Source organism: Nannospalax galili, unplaced genomic scaffold (assembly GCF_000622305.1).
Source record: "Nannospalax galili isolate Female #2095 unplaced genomic scaffold, S.galili_v1.0 scaffold415, whole genome shotgun sequence".
NCBI lineage: Eukaryota > Metazoa > Chordata > Mammalia > Rodentia > Spalacidae > Nannospalax > Nannospalax galili.
The window spans coordinates 2,033,450-2,054,884 of record NW_008337494.1 but is presented as its reverse complement, the minus strand read 5'-3'; the positions used below and the strand labels follow the sequence as shown (position 1 = coordinate 2,054,884).

At 41.8% G+C, this 21,435-nt stretch overlaps 1 protein-coding gene across 1 annotated transcript in view; it reads left to right on the top strand.

Moving 5' to 3' along the window:
- The first annotated feature begins 5,779 nt into the window (after positions 1-5,779).
- The window catches only part of Spic (Spi-C transcription factor), a 20,073-nt gene continuing 4,417 nt past the window's right edge, over positions 5,780-21,435 (top strand). The window contains exons 1-5 of the mRNA XM_029563330.1: positions 5,780-5,830; positions 8,763-8,856; positions 10,055-10,148; positions 11,356-11,462; positions 12,940-13,048. Coding sequence (XP_029419190.1) covers positions 8,854-8,856; positions 10,055-10,148; positions 11,356-11,462; positions 12,940-13,048 — 313 coding nt within the window. The 5' untranslated portion in view covers positions 5,780-5,830; positions 8,763-8,853. The remainder of the gene's footprint in view (positions 5,831-8,762; positions 8,857-10,054; positions 10,149-11,355; positions 11,463-12,939; positions 13,049-21,435) is intronic.

The window sequence follows — 21,435 nt, the reverse complement described above, 5'->3', positions numbered from 1 at the left end:
TCAGTGGTGGCATACACCTTTAACCCCAGCACTCTGGAGGCAGAGGCAGGTGGATCTCTGTGAGTTCAAGGCCAGTATGGTCTACATAGTGAGTTCCAGGCCAGCTGGGGCTACAAGGAGACCCTGTCTCAAAAAAAGACAAAAAAAAAAAGTTAAAAAAATAAAATGAAACTAAAGTGAGTCATTGTCTAATATCTTCTGCCCAGTCCGCTAACAATCACTGTTTTTTTAAATTAGGTTCCAGATAGTTGCCAAGATTAAGACCCATCTTTTTCTTTTCTTTCCTTTTTGTTTTTCTTTTTGTCTTTTTGAGACAGGGTCTCCCTGTAGTCCCAGCTGTCCTGGAACTCACAGAGATCTGCCCGCCTCTGCCTCCCAAGTGCTGCCATCACACCCAACTAAGAACTAGCTCTTTAATACCATAAACCTTTAAGTTATTTCAATGGAAATTGCAATGAATACTAAGGGCTTAAACTTAGTCTCCCTTTTCCTGGGTTCTATAGTTCCCTATTCGCAGAAAACACAGTCTTCCACCTGAGGCTTGGCACCATCTGATTTAGACACCAGCACATCTGTTGCTTAAGATTTTCTGAAAAAATTCTCAGTTATCACCAAGGACAGCGAACTTGTGCAAAAAGGAATCTGTCAATCAGAGAAGCTCTCCTTGGAGCCCTTAACTATCTACTCAACTCACTTCTGTGAAATGAGAGCAACACAGGCATCTGCACCAACCTCCCCTCCTTCCTCCAAAGGAAAACAACCTTTGAGTGTGTTCCAGGTGGCAGTATCCCAGAGGCCGTCAGTCCTTAAACCCAGAAGACAACACAGCAAGCTTATGTTGTGTTAAACTGCGTAACTACAGTCCTTTGGCCCTGCTGCATGGGTTTGCCCAAAATTGTGAATCGAAGTCAACTGTGGTAGCCAATATCCATAGCAACTACCAGCATGTACTCTCACCTACTCTTCTAGTACTGGGGAGCCCGAGGAAGGAAGACAGTGGGTTAAAGTCCAGCTGGGCAACATAGCAAGACCCTGAGCAAAATATAAAATAAAAATAGTGTGTGTCAATGACATTTTCTTAGGGAAAGAACTCCAAACTTCCATCATATTCTTGAAGAATAAGAGTTTTGACTTCTAAAATGCCTAGAGGATTATTATATCATCTTTCCAAGTTGCCAAGAACATCCCACACCTTAGCTCCACAGAACACCTGAGAGCGCATTTCTCCTTTCTAAGCTAGAATCCAGGGTTGTGTTCAAACACACCCAGCATGCTCACTGACCTCACTAAAGCAACTTTATGTAGCAACCCTGACTCCTGTTTAGCACTTTCTTAGGGATCGATTAACATTTTTTTTTTTCTCTCCCCTGAGACAGGGTCTCGTGTGGCCCAGGTTGGACTCCAACTCACTCTGTAGTCAAGTATAGTATTGAACTTTTGATCCTCCTGCCTCTACATCCAAGTGCTTAAATTACAGGTGTTCATCCCCATGCCTGGTTTTATGTGGTGCTGGGGATGAAATCCAGGATTTGCCCACGCTGGGCAAGTGCTCTAACAACTGAGCTACATCTCCAACCCTTGGTTAACACCTTGTAGAATAAGATTCTAAAAACAGCACTTGAGGAAATGCTAATTTCTTTATTTTTATTTTTAATTAGTTTGGTTTTTGTTTTAAAGATTTTTATTACTTTTTAATTATCTGTGTGTGTGTGTGTGTGTGTGTGTGTGTGTGTGTGTGCACATATGTGCACGTGAGTACAGGTGTTCCTGGAGGCCAGAGGCATCCGAGTCACTGGAGTTGGTTCTCCAAGTAGTTGTGAACCACCCATACATGGATGCCTGAACTAAATTCTGTAAGAGCAGAATGTGTTCTTAACTGCTAAGCCGTCTCTCCAACTCTTGTTTGGTTTTTTGAGATAAGGTATTACTGTATAGCTTACTACAACAATCCTCCTGCCTCAGCCTCCCCAGTGCTGGGATTACAAGCTTACACCACCACATTCCACATTCCACTGAAACATTACTTTAGAAAGTTCTTGGTCCTGCATTCATTTCAAATACTTGCTAAGCCTGAAGTATGTGACAAGCCTCTGTGGACTCTTAGGAGGCAGCCACTGGAGCTGGCTACATTGGGCCTCCTTCAACTCTAGCCAGATCTCCATCGCATCCATTGTTCCATTGTTACCTCCCAAGAAGTGGTCTTGGTGGTCCCTGGATCTTTCTTTGCATCTCCTCTCCTTCCCATTGCCCCCTCCCTCCTCTTTCTTTCCCTCCCCTCTCCATCTCTGTCTCGGATCCCCCCCAACCTCTCTTGAGATGAGATCTGACTATGTTGTCCAGGCTGCCTTTGGACTTGAAATCCTTCCTGGGTATCCCAAGTATGGGATTACAGGTGTGTGCCCCCAAGCCCACTGGTTATTGTGCTTTAAAAAAATGGATTCTTTGAGAATTTCATGCAAATTCTCAGATCCCCTTCCTCATCTCTACCCTTATCTCCTACCACCTCTGTCCCAATTCATGTCCTTTATTCTTTCCTTTTCTTTTTTGTTTTGTTTGTTTTGCTTTTTTGTTTTTTGAGACAGTCTCCCCTTAGCCCCAGCTGGCTTAGAACTCTGCCTCCAGAGTGCTGGGACCAAAGGTGTACACCACCACACCCTACCCTATCCCCCCCCCTTTTTTTTTGTCTTTTTTTGACAGACAGGGTCTCCCTTTAGCCCCAGCTGTCCTGGAACTCACTATGTAGACCAGGCTGGCTTTGAACTCACAGAGATGCGCCTGCCTCTGCCTCAGGAGTGCTGGGATTAAAGGCGTGCACCACCACGCCCTGCACCCTATCTTTTTTAAAAAAGGCCTATCCAGTCTAATCTGTGTTTCCCAAATGCTCTTGGGTGTGGCTCTATCCCTTGGAGTCTGGTCTGCCAGACCAGGCATCACACCACTAAGGGAAACTGACTCTCTCCCAGTAGCTATCAGTTGCCAGGAGTTCCTGGCCAGGACTGGCACTACCTCCTGGCTAGGTACCTCCCTAGCACTGTATGCAGCACAGTAGTCTCAGTGTGCTTATTTTAATATATATTTATAATTTCTTCTTACTACAACTTATTCAGAGCTATTGCTTTTAGACAAGGGACAAGGAGCACTGAAATAAATATTTATCAAATGAATAAAAAAGAGATGAAATCAGGTGTCTCAAAAATGGATGTAGACAACTTGGCATGTGTGGCAGACAGAGTGCATGGGGTCTGGAGGGGAAATGGGGGCCATGGATGGAGGAAGGGGTCTCGATTTTACTGGGAACTGTTGTGTGAAATAGCTCAATAAAAATTATTTATTTATTTATTTTTTATTTATTTATTGGTCTTTTTGAGACTTATTTATTTATTTATTTATTTATTTTTGGTCTGAGACAGGGTCCCCCTGTAGCCCCAGCAGCCTAGAACTCGCTGTGAAGACCAGGCTGGCCTCGAACTCACAGAGCTCCTCCTGGGATTTAAGGTGTGAGTCACCACGCCCGGCCTCTATAAAAAATTTTTCAAAAAGAAAAAAAAAAAAATGGGCGTAGGGTGTAGGGTGGAGATCCTATGGAGTAAAAAACAAACTAACAGGAGTGATTAGGGTTTTATATTTCTTTCTATAATATCTACATTTCAGAAGAGAAACTGTGTCATATTTGTATGACAAAGCAGCTCACAAAAGTAATCAACCTACAACAATAGTCCCGTACTGAAGGTGAGCTCAAGTTCTAGCAATGCAAAACACAAAAACAGACGCCCTCCCGATCACTCCACCCACAAGATTTACTTTAAAATCTCTGGCAATTCTCCCCCTGGCCAAATCTGATGGCTATGAAAATGGTTTTGGCGCTGGTTCGGTAAGGAGGATGTCAACGCTTTCAGAGGAAAAGGCTAGCTCCACAGTGTACCAGCAGATGCTGCGTTGGACTTGGATGGCAGGTAATGTGAGCGGATGAGTTGGGGAGGGGCACTGAGAAGGAGGTGGAGGTGGAGGGAGCACCCCAAACATCCATCAGAGCCACCAAAAGCCTCTTTAAGTAACCTGGCCAAGCAGAGATCTGAACCTGCTCAACAAGTGACAGTAACGGTCAAGACATTTCCACTAAATTGCCGCCCAGAGAGCCTAACCACGTAGGAATTCTTAGCAGATCCCAATACAGGATCTTGCTGGTTCTTGTTCGAGCTCCTCCTCCTCATCTTTTTGTTGTTACTGTTGTTTTAATTTTTTTTATTATTTCTGTTTTATATGTATGAGTGTTTTATGTGCATGTAGTGGGTACACCACATCCATGCAATGCCCACAGAGGCCAGAAGAGAGCATTAGATTCACTGGAACTGTATGGGTGCCGGAAACTGAGCCCATGTCCTCTGTGAGAGCAGCCAGTGTTGGCCTCTTCTGAGTCTTCTCTCTAGCCCACTGGCTTGAAGTTGTAATTCATTCTTGTTTTTGAAATTAGTGATTGCTTATTTCACTGTTGAACTAGAGATTACTAGTTCTTCATTATAGCTTCCATTTCCCCTTCAGGAACAGAATCGTGGTTTATTCTGTCCCCCAAAGCACTAGATCTTAGCTTTGCTTAGACAGCTAGGGGTGGCTGTCTATTTTGGCTCATGGTGGCATAAAATAAGTATTGTGTGATATTTATAAAAAGGCTTTGATCAGCTGGCTGGACTCTAGCTGCTATCTTGGAATATGAAGTCACTGATCTCTTTGTTGTTGAGGTAGGGTCTTCCTGTAGCTCCAGTTGGCCTGGAACTCACTTTGTAGACCAGGCTGGTCTTGATCTTACAGAGATTTGCCTGCCTCTGCCTCCCGAATGCTGGGATTGAAGGTGTGCCTCCTCCTTATCTTCTTGAAATAGGGTCTTACAATGTAGTCCAGGCTGTCTGCAAACTCACAGGGATCCTCTTGCCTCTGCCATAACCAACTGTTATTACCTCTGGAGGGAGTCAGTTCTCGCCTACCATATGGGTTCTGGATACAACTCTGGTCATCAGGCTTAGAGATGACCAGGCCTTTACCTGCTGACAGATCTCATCATCCCTCCATTACTCCCTACTGAAAAATCATGGGAACTAAGGTTAAGACTGCTCTTGAAAAGCCTTGATTTCAAGCCTTAAGATTGCTGAGTAGGGTGGCAGTGGATAATGTCAGTGTGCTTAAAGTGGCTTAGCTCAAGGAAGTCGATTTGGAGGCCAGAACACAGGCTGTCCATAGTCCAGAGAAGAGAGTATGGAGTCCATAATTGGGAGAGAAGATGAATAAAAGAAAAAGATTTTTAAGAAGGTGGGTGTGGTGGTGCACGCCTTTAATCCCAGCACTTGGGAGGCAGAGGCAGGCGGATCTTTGTGAGTTCAAGGCCAGCCTGGTCTACATAGTGAGCTCCAGGACGACTGGGGCTACAGGGAGACCCTGTCTCAAAAACACCAAAAATAAATAAATAAATAAATAAATAAATAACGCTAGACAAGAGATCGACAGATATTTCTGGAGGGCCTAAGCAGCTCAGAAAAGCTGAGTGGGGGTGCAGAGCTGGGCGAGTGTGGAACAGGGGCTGGTTCATGGGTTTGGTTCTAATGCTTTTGGCCCAGAGAATGCAAACTATTACATGCCTCTTCAAAATAATAGCCCCTGGTGTCTTTCTAGTCACATCATGAAATAGAATAATGAAGCACTGTATCTTTTAAAAAAAATCCCCTTTGTAGCACTTCCTTAAAATAGCTATTTAATGCAACTCTGCCAGTGTGCTCTTGATAGTGGTGTCAAGGAAGCAGTAGGAGGGAGACAGCTTTGTGAGGGTTGAAGTGTCTTCCTGGTAAGTGTTCAGCTTGTTTTTCTAGGACCTGTGTAGTAGCTGTTCAGTTTTCTCCTTTGGCTGAATGTTTCTTGGCCTAGTGTCTTATTGTCTGTCTGTTCACGTGCAGGAAATCTTAAGCCCTGGACGTGATCATTAAGATTTTCTTTGCTTTGTGTTTGCTAAGTTTAGGTTGTGAGACTTGTGGAATATTTTAGTCAAGTATACAGCAAGTTTCCTTAAATATTTAGTTCAAAATACAACCTTCAGTACTAATGAATGAAGTCATAATTAACGAAGGTCATTAATGTGGCTTATAAAAAAATAATTGCTGGGGGTGGTGGCACATGTCTTTTTTTTTTAATTTTTAAAAATGATTTATTTAATAACAACATACTTAGAAGAAGCATATCATTACAACACAATTGACATATTCAATAACGTTTTCCTGAGGTAGGATGCATCTCTTTCAAATTTGGCTGTAAATTTTTAGGTTTACAGTTGAATTATTACAGTTATACAATATTGTACTCAGTATAAACCCTATAAGACATAAATTAAATGATGTTTTAACCTTTAAAAAGATCTCCATTTCATTATTAAAATACACAGTTTCATATAGAAAAATTCTTTTTCAATGCAATTGACATTGGATGTTTGCACATGCATTTCTAATCTCTAAATATCTGATTATTACTAGTCACAGTTGGTTACTTTCTGAGCTTATAGGCTCAGAAATCCCAGTATGCACAGAGATCCAGGCCAGCCTGCTCTACATAGTGAGTTCCAGGTTGGCTGGGGCAACTAGGAGACTTTATCTCAAAAAAACACCAAAACAAACAAACAAACAAAAACTACTATTGATAGTCACTAGATAGCTGTGTTAGCGCATGCCTATAATCTTAGTACTTGGGAAGCTGAGACCAGAGGATGCACATGAGTTTGAGGCCAGTCTGAACTTTACAGTGAGTTTGAAGGTAGTCTAGGGTTAATATATACTGCCTTACAAAACCATACAAACAAACAAATTCATTAAAGAACATAGCCCAAACTGTGATTTATGGATTTTCTTCTCATATTTTCTTTTAAGTGACATGATACAGAGATGATGTATTGTGATATTACTTGATCTCACTTTATTCATCAGTATTAAATACTAAATATTAAATAATACCAAGAGCATCCTGCATTTACAGGATAAGAACTTGGGTTAACAGAGCTGCTAGATTTGTTAATTATGCATATTTAACCCATACACTTCTGTCTTATCAAGTGTTTGCTGTATCGTTCTATAGAATATACTGATACAGTGCACTTCAGGCATTAGTTCTGTGATAACTGATATTTAATTAATTAATTTTTTAAATTAATTTTTTTTTGGTCTTTTTGAGACAGGGTCTCCCTGTAGCCCAAGCTGGTCTGGAACTCACTATGTAGACCAGGCTGGTCTTGAACTCACAGAGATCTGCCTGCCTCTGCGTCCCCAGTGCTGGGATTTAAGGTGTGTGCCACCACACCTGGCTTGATAACTGATATTTTAGAACAAAATCTAAGTTGATGAAAAGGATAAGAAAGTAGGTGATACAAACGATTTTTTTTTTTTTTGAGGATTTCCTAAAGCATGTCCTCCAACTCACAGCTATCCTCCTGCCTCAGCCCTCCAAGTGCTGGGATTATAGACCTGAACTTTGCTAGATTCTCAGAAGGCAAAAAGGCCGTTTTAAAAATAAAGTTCATTATTACAAAAGCGGGCTATGCTAAGGTAAAAATTGTGAAATTTTGATGCATCAGTTAAGTAGTATTGGCAACTAACTCTACTTGTTTTTACTTTTAAGAAGTTGCAAGGAGCTGCGCTGGGGGATGGCTCAGCAGGTAAAAGTGCTTGCAGCCTAAACACAAGGACCAGAGTTTGGATCCCCAGAAGTCACTCACGTCAATGCTGGGCAGGGTGGGGTGGCTGCTTGTAATCCTAGCACTTGGGAGACAGGGGATCCCCAGAGCAAGCTGGCTTAGTAGACTAGCTGAGTCAGCAAGCTCTGCTTTAAGTGAGAAGACCTTGTTTCTTCTATATAAGGGGGAGAGCAATTGAGGAAGACACGTGATGTCAATATCTGGCCTCTATATGCATACACCTGTGTTCACACACATTCCAACATACATACACATGAATACACACACTCACACACACACACACACACACACACACACACACACAGAGGTTGCAATGATGAAAAAAACGTTTGTAGGAATTTTTTTTTTCTTTCTTTTTGAGATATCTCCCCGTAGCCCCAGCTGGCCTGGAACTCCCTATGTAGACCAGGGTGGCCTTGAACTCACAGAGATCCTCTTGCCTCTGCCTCCCAAGTGTGGGGATTAAAGGCATGTGCCACCACGTCTGGCTTGAAGGAAAATTTGTAGAAAGAAAATTTGTTCCCACAAACTAATTCAGATGGCAATTTGGGTTTGTATGACATTTTCAAAAATAGCATTTGCTGAGAAGATCTATTCATTCAGAATCAAGTCAAATTAGAAGTTGTGCTTAATTTTTTTATTTAATGTGTATGAGTGTATTGCCTGCATGCATGTAAGTGCATCCATGTCATGCAGTGCTTATGGAGACCAGAAGAAGACATCAGATCCACTGGAACTGGAATGACAGACAGTTGTTAGCTACCATGTGGGTGTTGGGAATAGAATCCGGGTTCTGTGCAAGAGCAGCCAGTGCTCTTAACCACTGAGCCATCTCTCTAGCTCTTAATTTTGTTTTTTAAATGTTAAACTTTTAAGCCAGTTATGGTCACTCAGGCCTGTAATCTCAACACTCAAGAGGTTGAAGCAGGAGAATGGCCAGCCTGGGCTACAGACTGAGACCCTGCCTCAAGAAAAACAAAATAATAAATGTTAAACCTTCTCAGAATTGTCAGTTTATCTAATTGGTGCCCCCCACCCACAGGACTTGCTGTTGAGCCCAGAGCTTGGTGCATGCCAGGCCACACCACTGAACTTCATCCTCGACCCAAAACCCTTCATCTAATTCATGAAGAATGGTTAGTTGGTATTCTGATTTTCTTTCTTGTTTGTTGGTTTTTTGTTTGTTCGTTTGTTTGTTTTGAGACAGCGTCTCCCTGTAGCCTCACCTGGACTAGAACCCCTCTGTGTAGATCAGGCTGGTCTTGTTCTCAAAGTTCTACCCACACCAGCCGGGCGTGGTGGCGCATGCCTTTAATCCCCGCACTAAGGAGGCAGAGGCAGGCAGATCTCTGTGAGTTCAAGGCCAGCCTGGTCTACATAGTGAGTTCCAGGACAGCTGGGGCTACAGAGAGACCCTGTCTCAAAAAGACCAAAAAAAAGAAAAAATAGATCAAAATGAAAGGCTTTGTTTCGAGCTGGGCGCACGCCTTTAATCCCAGCACTGGGAAGGCAGAGGCAGGCGGATCTCTGTGAGTTCAAGGCCAGCCTGGTCTACATAGTGACTTCCAGGACAGCTGGGGCTACAGAGAGACCCTGTCTCAAAAAGACCAAAAAAAAAAAAAAAAAAAAGCTGTGTGCCACCACATGTGGCTGGTTAGTTGGTATCTAGAAATCTTTACTACCATCCACTTTTAGTAAATTCACAGATTCTGTTCTATTAACGGTATTTCTTTCTCTCCCTCTATTCTTTCATTTTGTTGAACTTTTAAAAAATTAGTCCCCCTGCTGTGATTCCTTGCTAAAATCTTATAATTTGTACTAATATAAAATTTTGATTTTATGCTATATAGAATTTTATACTACAGGATGAATACTTTTGGTACTTTCTTTTTTCTTTTTTTGGTCTTTTTGAGACAGGGTCTCTCTGTGGCCCCAGCTGACCCAAACTTCCCTGTGGCCCCAGTAGACCAGGCTGGCCTTGAACTCACAGAGATCGGCCTGCCTCTGCCTCCCAAGTGCTGGGATTAAAGGCATGTGCCACCATGCCAGGCTTGAAGGTGCATACTTTTTTAATACTAGTCTATAGCAGAGTGGCTTCCACATTTGATGAGCCCCAAGACACTTGATTCTCATGACTGTGGGAGGACTACCACCATCTTGTAGGGAGAGGCCATGATGGTGCCTCAAAGAACAGAGTCTTGCAATAAAAACTTCATTCTGCTGTGTCCATAGTACTGAAGATGAAATTCTCCTAACTAAGCAGTATTATATGTGAGGAAAATTAAGTTTCACTGATAAATTCATAACTCTTGGGTTCCACCATTGTTCCAACAGAATTGCTTTGAACAGGACAAGCTGGGTCAAGCATTCGAAGACGCTTTTGAGGTGCTGAGGCAGCACTCGGCTGGAGACCTTCAGTATTCCCCAGGTAAAGATAGGTTGTTGACTCTTTCCTGTTGGCACATACATGGCTGGTTGGTCATATACATATGTAAGAATAATCCCAACACTCCAGAGGCTGGAGAAGAACTCTTGGTGCTATCTGGCCAGGTCCCTGCCCTGATTGCTGAGCTCCAGACCAATGAGACCCTGTCTCTGCAAACAAGGTAGATGGCTCCTGAGAAATAGTATCCAAGGTTGACCTGGCTTTCACACACATGGGCACCTTCACACACATACAGTCACACAAACACAAACCTATGCACATACATATGTATATGAACACACACACACAGATAACAAGATTCCAAATATTAAGAGATGTTGTGTGCACCTATATTCTCTACATTCCTAAGGCAGACTTGGGTTTGAGGACTCTGTCTTAATGAAACCAAAAATAAAATAATAATAAAGTTTCCTTGATGCTTGCTTATCATATCATTCTATTCAGAAAGAAGGTTTTCTTTCTCATCCGTGTGTAGGTACACATTTGCCACAGTGTACAAGTGGAGGTTGGAGGACAACCTTGGTTGTCACTCTCCTATCCTGTTTGAAACAGGGTCTCATCACCACTGCACGTGCCGAGCTAGCTGGCTTTGAGAGCTTCTGGCATTCTGACTTTGCCTCTCAATTTACCACAGGATTGTTGGGCTTACAGATATGTGTTCCCATACTGAGTTTTACATGGGTTTTGAGGACCTGAACTCAGATCTTCATTCTTGCATGGCAAGTGCTTTACTCGCATTGAGCCATCTTTTTGAGACAGGGTCTCCCTGTAGCCCCAGCTGGCCAGAAACTGGCTGTGTAGACCAGGCTGGCCTCAAACTCACAGAGATCTGCCTGCCTCTGCCTTCCAAGTGCTGGGACTAAAGGTGTGCGCTACCATACCTGGCGAGGATACATATTTTTTTTTTTTATCTTTCCTCACTGGTTACCCTACAGGCTCTAGATGAGACGCTTTTTTTTTCCCTTTGAGACAGGGTCTTCCTGTCACCCTAGAGCTCATTGAGATTTGTCTGCCTCTGCCTCCAGAGTGCTAGGGTTGAAAGAGTTCACCACCACGCCTGGCTGAGAAGAGGCAGCAGTCGGTATATTATGTGCCAGTTTGGGCTGCTTTTGTACACGTGTATGTAAATATATGTGTGTGTATACATGTAAACTTTGACTTATCAAATGTCTTTCTGTTTTTAAATTAGAATACAAAAATTGCCTGGCTTTCTTTAACCAGCGTTCTCACATCAGAGGCCATTCCAACTGCTGTGGCATGTTTTCTATAGAGGACCCCATCTATAACTGGAGAATAGTGAGTATCTTTAGCAAAAGACCAGCTGCTCTGTGTGGAGAATGATCCACAATAGCCACGGTTTTTTATTTCAAATGAGTGAGTTTACTAAGTATGGAGCAAGCAGGAGTAAGAATAAAAGACCATGCAACAGATAACAGATCATCATCAGATCAGACACAACCTCTGGCAGAAACCCATTGGGAAGCTCTGAAAACAGCAACAAACCACACAAACAAAACCCAGTCATCCAGAGCCCCTGGTAGACAAAGTCCCATAGGTGAGACTTCCAAGTCGTCATTCCCATTACAGGCATTGTTGGTTTTTTAAAAATTTTTATTTTATGTGTATGCGTGTATTGCCTGCTTGTAGGTAAGTGCACCCGTGTCAATGCCCATGGAGGTCAGAAGAGGCTGTCGGATCACCTGGGAGTGGAGTTATGGACAGTTGCTAGCTGCCATGTGGGTGCTGGGATTCAAACCCAGGTCTTCTGCAAGAACAACCAGTGTTCTTAACCACTGAGCAATCTGTCCAGCCCTGAGACAGACATTGTTATATTATGGGATGAACAGTAGCTGACTGGTTTGGGAGGGAATGACTTATCTTCCAGCTGTGTTCAAGGGCATGAGATTTTTACTGAAGTGATTTATCCTCCTATATTCAAGGACGTGGATTTTCACTCTTGGGCTATTTTGTTGTTGTTTGCTTTGGTTTGGTTTCGGGGGATGGGGTCTTACTATGTAGCCCTGGCTGACCTGCAACTTACTGTGTAGACCAGGCTGGCCTTGAACTCACAGAGATTTACCTGAATCTTAACTCCCTAGCAAGTAGAGCACAGTTTGTAGTTTGGAACCCATGGCTTGACAGCATCCTCTTGTATGGGGATGCTGAGAGGGCTCAGGACCTTGGACTGTGTCTAACCAATGGATACACACATCTTTACTATACAATGGTAGGCTCACGGACTACTTCCTCCTGTCTCTTGGCTGCAGTGTCATCTTTATCCTGCCCAGGCAGATCCAATCCAGGAATGAAAACCAATCTTCCTCCTTTGCTGACAACTCAATCTTTTGATCTCAGTCTACAGTCCAGGCTGGCTTGGAACATGCTATGTAGCCCAGGTTGTCTTTGAATTTCAAGCTATCCTCCTGCCTCAGCCTCTTGCAGAAATCCTCTAGCCTCAGCCTGCTGAGTACTGGGGCTACAAGTGTCCCTGACTCTACTGATTTGGATCTGTCTTACTGGGCATTCTTAGGAAAGAGGAACAATTCCCCCTCTCATAGGGAAGGGAGTTGAAAGTAACCCTCCATCCCTTGGTCTTCTATATATGGTTGATGTTATTTGGGCCTGAGTGCTATCTAGCTGCAGTGGGTACAGCACCTTTGAGAATCCAGGAGGTGTTTAACACACTTCACACTTGCATTGACTTCAGCTGCCAACTGGGGGTGCTACAGGGCAAGTTCACACTTAACATCCTGCTGTCATTTTGTGTATGTAGAACAGTACTGCAGACACGTACTTGGAAGAAAATATTCATCAACCCCTGCAGAGCATACCTGAAAACCAGTTCATACAACCGTCCCTTTTCCAGCAAAAGGGAGGAAAAGGTATGTTGTGTCACACCTTATATAAGTTAAAAGGTCAGACCTTTTTCAAAGAGATGTTGTGCTGGGCATGGTGGCACATGCCTATAGTCCCAGCACTTGGGAGGCAGAGGCAGGCAGATGTCTGAGTTCAAGGCCAGCCTGGTCTACATAGTGAGTTCCAGACCAGCTGGACTACAAGGAGACCCTGGAACCCACTATGTGGACCAAGTTATCTTCAATAACTTGTAGTCCTGCCTCAATGTCCTGAGTGCTGGGATTACAAGCATGCTGTGCCAGCCAAATGGAGTTTGTAAATATTGTCTTGCAAATATTGTCTTGTAGCTAAGGATGGTGATGATTGCTTAGAATTCCAGTACTCTGGAGGTTGAGGTAGAGGTAGAAAGTTTAAAGCTAGCCTTGGGCATACATGCTGAGACTCTGTCAAAAGAAAAAAAAAATTGTGATAATTTGAAGAACTCCAGGAATGTGCGGTTATTCCTGGATAACGGACAATTTACTAATCCTTATCCCCCTGAAGAAAAACGATTCCCCCACAGCAGCTATTAATTGTCAATAATTCCTCAGCTACAGATGGAGCCTTAAATGCCCCTTTCCAACCATGATGGAATGTAGACACTCTTGATTTTGTGTAGGCCTTGTGCAGGTAACCACAGCTCTGTGAGCTCATGGGTGCCATGTCATATTCAGAAGACAGTTTCACAGCACTCCATCCTTCTGGCTCTTATATTATTTCCTCTCCCTCTTCCACTAAGTTTCCATAGGTCTTGGAGTGAGGCAGGAAGGAGAGGATGATATAGATGTTAATTTAGAGCTATGCATTCAACAGTCACTTATTCTCAGCACTTTGATCAGTTATGTCTCTGCGTTAATTGCTAGCCCGTGCAGAAAGAAGCTGTCTGACCAAGGTGAAGAGCAGCATTAGTCTATGGGATAAACATAAACATTGAGAAGGCAGTTTGACATGTCCATTTAGCAAGACAACAGTACTAGGTTCCCTCCTGGGACCTCTGAGCCATGGCCTTTTGACCAGTTTGACAAAACCAGGCATGAATCCCTTCCTGTGGAGTGGAACTCAAATCCAAAGTGGTTGATTACCCTGATAACATTCATGCCACTATTGCACCAGCAGGCATATCTTGCCTGGCAAGTCAGTATTGTATCATGCAGGGTCCACCACTGGTTTAAGACCACTGATTTCTATTCCTCCAGCAGCCTGTTTAGCACTTTTCAGCATGACAATGAAAGCTGACCAGCAGAGATGGAGCTTCCAGCTCAGCTCCTATTTGGTGTACCTGTGACCTACAACCAAAGTGTGTGGTGTCTTCCCACAATAGGGCCTTACTGTCTGGTTCTTATGAGCAACCAAAAGTAATGCCATTAGCCTACATTGTTTGGAGGTCTCTGGGGTCCGTTTGACCAACAGGTTACCCAGGGTCTGGGAGATCCAGCACCTGGTACTAGGATTTTTAATAACCAATAGCTTCTGTGAACAGCATTATTCAAGCATGGAAGATACCTCTGTTCAAACTCAGTTTTTTGGTTGTTGTTTTAAAATTTTATGTATGTGAGTATTTTGCATACAGGTATGTAAGTATACCTACCATGTGCGTGCAATGCCCATGGAGATCAGAAGAGGGCATTGAATTCCCTTGAAACTGGAGGTACAAACAGGTGTTAGCCACCAGGTGGGTGCTGGGAACCAAAATTTGGTCCTCTACAAAAGCAGCCAATGCTGTAACCACTGAGCCATCTCTCCTGCACTGCTGCACCACCCCCCCCCTGCTTTTTTCAGGAAAAACACTAGCTGGCCTGAAACTTACTATGTAGACCAGGCTAGCTTCAAATTGAGATCCACCTACCTCTATCTCCCAAATGCTGGGATTAAAGGCACGTGCTATCATACCCAGCTTAAGCTTTTAAAAAATTATGTTCTTTAATTAGTTTGCAAAGTAGTAGGTTTCCATAAAGCTTTTCATGTATCCTTAGTTTTATTAACCATGAAAATTTAAAGGCTACATTATTATAGTTAAATATTTTTGAATTTATACCTGGCTTTAAAAACTCTCTGTATGGGGCTGGAGAGATGGCTCAGCAGTTAAGAACATTGGTTGTTCTTGCAGAAGACCCAGGTTCGAATCCCAGCATTCACATGACAGCTAACAACTGTCCATAACTCTAGTCCCAGGGGATCCGGCAGCCTCTTTCTGACATCCACGGACATTGCACGACACAGGCGCACTTACCTACATGCAGGCAATACACGCATACACATAAAATAAAAAAATAAAAAAGTTTAAAAACTTTCTGTAGCCAAGGCTGGGCTTGAACTGCTGATCCTTCTGCTTCCCAAGTCCTGGGATTACACATGTACAATACCATGTTTAGCTTATTATTGAATGTATTTCAAAAAAGAGTTCTTATAAAACAGCATTCTATATCCTAGAATCATAAAATTCTAAATAAACTCAAGGGTGGGTAGTCTGTATTTTTTTATTGTTTTAGCTTGTGAAGCTTTGTCATTTTCTTTATTTTAAAACTTAAGGACAATTTTATTATTGTTTAAAAGAAAAACCCCAGGGAGGCAAGTTGTAAATCTCAGCAGCTGCCTGGAGGAGGAGAATGGAGAGGAGAAGAAGCCATGCTATTTAAGTGAGCCTGGGGGGTCAGGCACAAGGCAAAGGAACAGCTACATGGTGGAGAGGGGAGCTTTAGAGAAAGAGTAAGAAAACCCAAAATGTAGGGGAAGTCCCAAGTATTAGGAAAGCATGCTTAGAAAAGAGAAAGAGGTTGCTGACTGGTAACCTGCTTTAGGAGCGGGAATCCTGGGCAGAAAAAGTACAGGGTCTCATGATTTATTTTTTATGACATTTATTTCGTGTATGTGAAAATCAGAAGACAACTTGCAGGAGTTGGTTCCCTACACCATACGGCTTCTGGGGATTGAACTCAGGTCATCAGGCTTGGTAGTACCTGCTGAGCTAATTCACCAGCTGCATTTGGATTTCAACCTAAACAAAGATATATTTGAAACAATGCAATTTCAATGTATTTGGGCATTTATTCTTAGAAGAAAGGTAGTTATTCATAAAATAGAACACAAATACAAAAGCTGTCTGTATGTGTTGATACAGAAAAAATATCCCCATAGCCCCAGCTGGCTCAGAACTCACTATGTAGACCAGGCTGGCCTTGAAGTCAGAGAGATCTGTCTGCCTCTGGAGTGCTGGGACTAAAGACATGTGCCACCACGCCCTCGATAGCTAATCTTTGTATTGGTTTGCTTGTTTTTATTTATTTCTCTGTGTGTGTGGCGCTGGCACTCTCATACATGATCTGAGGGAGGCATAGGTATGGGTTCACAGGACAGCGTTGTGGAGTCAGGTTCTCTCCATCTTTACATGGGTTCAGGGATGCCAGGTTTTCACCTCAAGTGCATTTCATGCTGAGTCGTGTGATCTGCCCTGGTCTACAGTTTACTTAAGAACATTATTTTCACTGGGCATGATTGCACACGCTTTTAATTCCAGCACTCAGGAGACAGAGGCAGGTGAGATTGAGGCCAACCTGGTCTACATTTCGAGTTCCAGGCCAGCTGGGACTACAGGAGACCCCGTCTAAAAAAGACTGGAAAAACAAACAAAAAGATATGTTATTTTCTTTCAAAAAGGTAATGAGTGTGGTCTGATTTGTAACTTTTAAATGATATGCATATTTATGTTCAAAAGATAATTTTTTCTAGAAATAACTAGAATATACTAGACCTTTTACTTCTCTGCTTTTGTTTGACTCAACCATGACTGCATAATATTTCACTATTTACTTTTTTATTTTGGTGCTGGGAATAGAACCTGGCGCCTCATGCGTGCTAGGCAAGTACTCTGATATGGAGCTTATACCCCAGTCTCCTGATCTTTGTGTTTGAGACAAGGTCTTCCTATGTAGCTCATGCTAGCCATGAACTCATGACTCCCCTGCCTCAGGTGTGTACCAGCATGCCTGGCCCAGCCCCTTAATTTTGTTGCATTTGTTTATTTTGTATGTGCATGTACATGCTTGTCATGGCACACACATGGAGGTCAGAGGACAACTTGCTGGAGTCAGTTCTCTCCTTCTGTAATGTGGGTTTTGGAGACTGAACTACTCAGGCTGTCCGGCTTGGCTACAAGCACCTTTACCTGGTGAGCCATCTCACCAGCACACACACACACACACACACACACACACACACACACACACCCTGATTTGTAAACAAATTTAAATATCTTTTTCTTCAAATATAACTTTTTCGGGGGTGTCTTTGATACAGGGTCTTCCTGTAGCCCTAGCTGTCCTGGAACTCACCATGTAGACCAGGCTGGCCTTGAACTCACAGAGATCCGCCTGCCTCTGCCTCCCCAGTGCTGGGATTAAAGGCGTGCGCCACCCCGCCCAGCTCAATAACCCCATTTTTATCTATATCTCTCTTATTAACACCTGTTTCCCACTGTTCTTCTATTTCAGTTTCTTTCTTTTCCTTTACCTCCCTCGTTCCTTTTCATTATCCTGGTTTCTGTGGTTATGTCTGGATACATACTCACTTACCAGGATTTGGTGCTAGGATCCACATATGAGGGAGAACATACATTGTTTGTTTTTCTGAGTCTGTGTTACTTCACTTAGTATAACAGCTTCTAGTTCCATCCATTTACCTGCACATTTCATGATTTCATCTTTCTTACTGCTGAATAGAATTCCATTATGTAAATATACCACATTTTTGTTAACCACTTGTCAGTTGAGGGACACTTAGGTTGCTTCCATCTCTTAGCTATTGTGAAAAGAGCAGCAACAAACATGGATGTACAAGTGTCTCTGCAATAGCATGAGTTCTTTGGGTATATGCCAAGGAGTGGTATACCTGGGTCAAATGGTAGGTTCATTTTTAGTGATTTTTTTTTTTTTTTGGTCTTTTCAAAACAAGGTTTCCCTGTAGCCCCAGCTGGCCTGGAGCTCACTATGTCGACTAGGCTGCCCTTGAACTCACAGAGATCCACCTGCCTCTGCCTCCCAGGTGCTGGGACAACAGGCATGCTCTACCACGCCCAGCCATTTTAGTGTTTTAAGGGTTCTCCACACTGCTTTCCGTGGGGGTTGAACAGGTTTGCAGTCCCACCAACAGTGGATGAGTGTTCCCCTTTGACCTCATCCTTTCCTATATCTTGTAGGTTATTGCCAATGTTTTCTTATAACAATTTCAGAGTTTCAGGCTTCACATTGAGGTCTTTGATCCATTTGGAATTGACTTTTTTTGTTCAGGGTGAAAGATAGGGGTTTAGTTTCATTCTTCTACAAGTAGAGATACAGTTTTGCCAGTACCATTTGCTGAAAATGCTGTCTTGCCTCCAGTGAATATTGTTGGCCCCTCTGTCAAATATCAGGTGGCTGAAATTGCATTTACTCATATTAGGTCTTCAGTTTTGTTCCATTGATCTATGGGTCTATTTTTGTGCCAGTACCATGTTGTTTTTATGACTATATCTCTGTAATATAGTTTAAAATCTGGTCTAGTAATCCCTCCAGCATTGCTCTTAGTGCTCAGGGTTGCTTTGGCTATCAGAGGTCTTCTATTCTTCCATATGAATCTTAAGATGATTTGTTCCAATTCTGTGAAGAATGTCATGGGGATTTTGATTGACAATGCATGGAATCTATAAATGGCTTTTGGTAGGATGGTCATTTTCACAATATTAATTCTTCCAATCCAAGAGCATGGGAGGTCCTTCCATCTTCTGGTGTCTTCCTCAATCTCTTCAAAGATTTAAAATTTTCATTGTAGAGCTCTTTAATGTCTTTGGTCAGGTTTATTCCAAGATCTTTTTTTTCCTTTTTGAGGCTATTGTGAAACTGAGTGTTTCCATGTGCTCTTTCTCTTGCTTGTTATTGGTATATAGAAAGGCTACAGACTTGTAGATTAATTTCTAGACATTAAGTTCTAGACATTTTCTGGTGGAATTTTTGGTGTCTCTTAGATATAATATGTTGTTTGCAAAAAGGGATAATTTAGTTTCTTTTCCAATTATTACTCCTTTAATTTCCTTCTCTTGTCTTACTGCTCTTGCAAGAGTTTCAAGCACTATGTTAAAAAGGAGTGGAGATAGCGGACAGCCTTCTCTGGTTCCTGATTTTATTTTATTTATTTATTTGGCTCCTGATTTTAATGGGAATACTTCCAGTTTTTCTCCATTTAGCATGATATTGGCTGTGGGTTTGTTGTATACAGCTTTAATTATGTTGAATTATGTTTCCTCCAGTCCAATTCCTTCCAGGACTTTGAACATAAATGCATATTGAATTTTGTCAAAGGCCTTCTCTGCATCTATTGAGATGACCATGTGGTTCTTGTCTTTGAGTCCATTTATATGATTTATGACGTTTATTGACTTACATATATTGAACCATCCCTGCATCGCTAGAGTAAAGCTGACTTGATCATGGTAGACGATCTTTTTGATGTGTGTCTGTATGTGGTTTGCAAGTATCTTGTTGAGAATTTTTGCGTCTATGTTCATTAAGGATGTGGGTCTATAGTTTTCTTTTTTGGTTGTATCTTTACCTGGCTTTGGTATTAGAGTGATGCTGGCTTCATAGAAGGAATTTGGAAGTTCTCCCTCCATTTCTATCTTTGAATAAATTAAGTAGTTTTGGTTATAGCTCTTCTTTCAATGGTAGAATTCTGCTGTAAATCCATCTGGTTCTGGGCTTTATTCAGTCAGGTGTTTTGTATTACTATTTCAATTTCCTTATGTGTTATGGGTCTGTTTAAGCTGTTGATCTCTTCTTGGTTTAATTTTGGTGATTCCCATGGTTTTAAGTACCTGTCCATTTCATTTAGGTTTCCAAATTTAGTGGCATATAGGTTTTTAAAGTATTCCCTTATAATGTTCTGTATCTTTTTGGTGTCTATTGTGATGTTTCCCCTTTCATCTCTGATTTTGTTGATTTGGGGGTGTTCTTCCTTCTTTTGTTTAAATGGGCTAAGGGTCTATCTTGTTTATCTCTTCAAAGAACTAGATCTTGGATTCATTAATTCTTTGTATTATTTTCTTTGTTTCTATTTCATTAATTTCTGTTCTGATTTTTGTTATTTCTTGTCTGCTGGGTTTCGGTTTCAAATGTTGTTGCTTTTCAAGTGTCTTGAGTTGCAATATTAAGTCATTTATTTGTGTTCTTTCTGGTTTTTTAATGTAGGCACTTAGAGCTGGAAAGTTCCAAGAACTGCTTTCATTGTGTCCCAGAGGTTTTGTTGTGTTGTGTTGTCCTTCTCATTTAGTTCCAGGAATACTTTTATTTCTTTCTTAATTTCGCCTTTGACCCATTCACAATTCAGGAGTGTGTTGTTTAATCTCCATGTGTTCATGTAGTTACTAGGGTTTTTTTCCAGTATTGATTTCAAGCTTTATTACATTGTGTTCTGATAGAATGCATGGAATTATTTCAATCTTCTTGTGTTTGTTGAGGCTTGTTTTGTGCTACAGTATGTGGTCGATTTTGGAGAAAGTTCCATGGGGCTCTGAATAGAAAGTATATTCTTTGGTGCTTAGATGGAATTTTCGGTAGATGTCTGTTAGGCCATTTGATGTATGGTATTGTTTAATTCAGGTGTCTCTCTCAATTTTCAGTCCTGTTGACCTATCTAATGAAGACAATGGGGTAGAAGTCCCCTACTATTAATGAATTGGAATTAATCTGGGTCTTAAAGTTCTGTAGTACTGTTTTTATGAAGTTGGGTGCACCAAAGTTTGGTGAATATATGTTCATAACTGTAATGTCTTCTTGGTCAATTGTTCCTTTGATCAAAATGAAGTGGCCCTCTTTATCTCTTCTGATTAATTTTAGTTTGAAGCCTATTTTGTCAGATATTAGAGTTGCAACTTCTTCTTAGTGCCAGTTGCTTAGAATATTTTTTTCCCATTCTTTCACCATAAGGTAGTGCCTGTCCTTGAAAGTTAGACAACAAAAAGATGGATTTTGTTTCTTAATCCATTCAACTAGTCTATGTCTTTTGACCGAGAAGTTCAGTCTATTGATATTTAAAGTTATTAATGAAAGATGTGTATTGATTCCTGTCTTTGTGTTACCCCTTGGGTATACAGTCATTCCTTTCTTCAGCTCTTTGTATTGCTTCCAGAACTCTCTGAAGGGCTTGATTTGTGAGCATGAATTCTTTCAGCCTATTTATGTCATGTAAGATTTTTTTCTTTCCCCTTTGACTATAATAGACATTTTGGCTTGGTAAAGTAATCTGGGTTGGCATTTAGAACTGGGAATACTTTGGTCCAGGCTTTTCTGGCTTTCACAGTTTGCACTGAAAGTCAGCTGTAATTATGATGGGTTTTTACTATGATGTG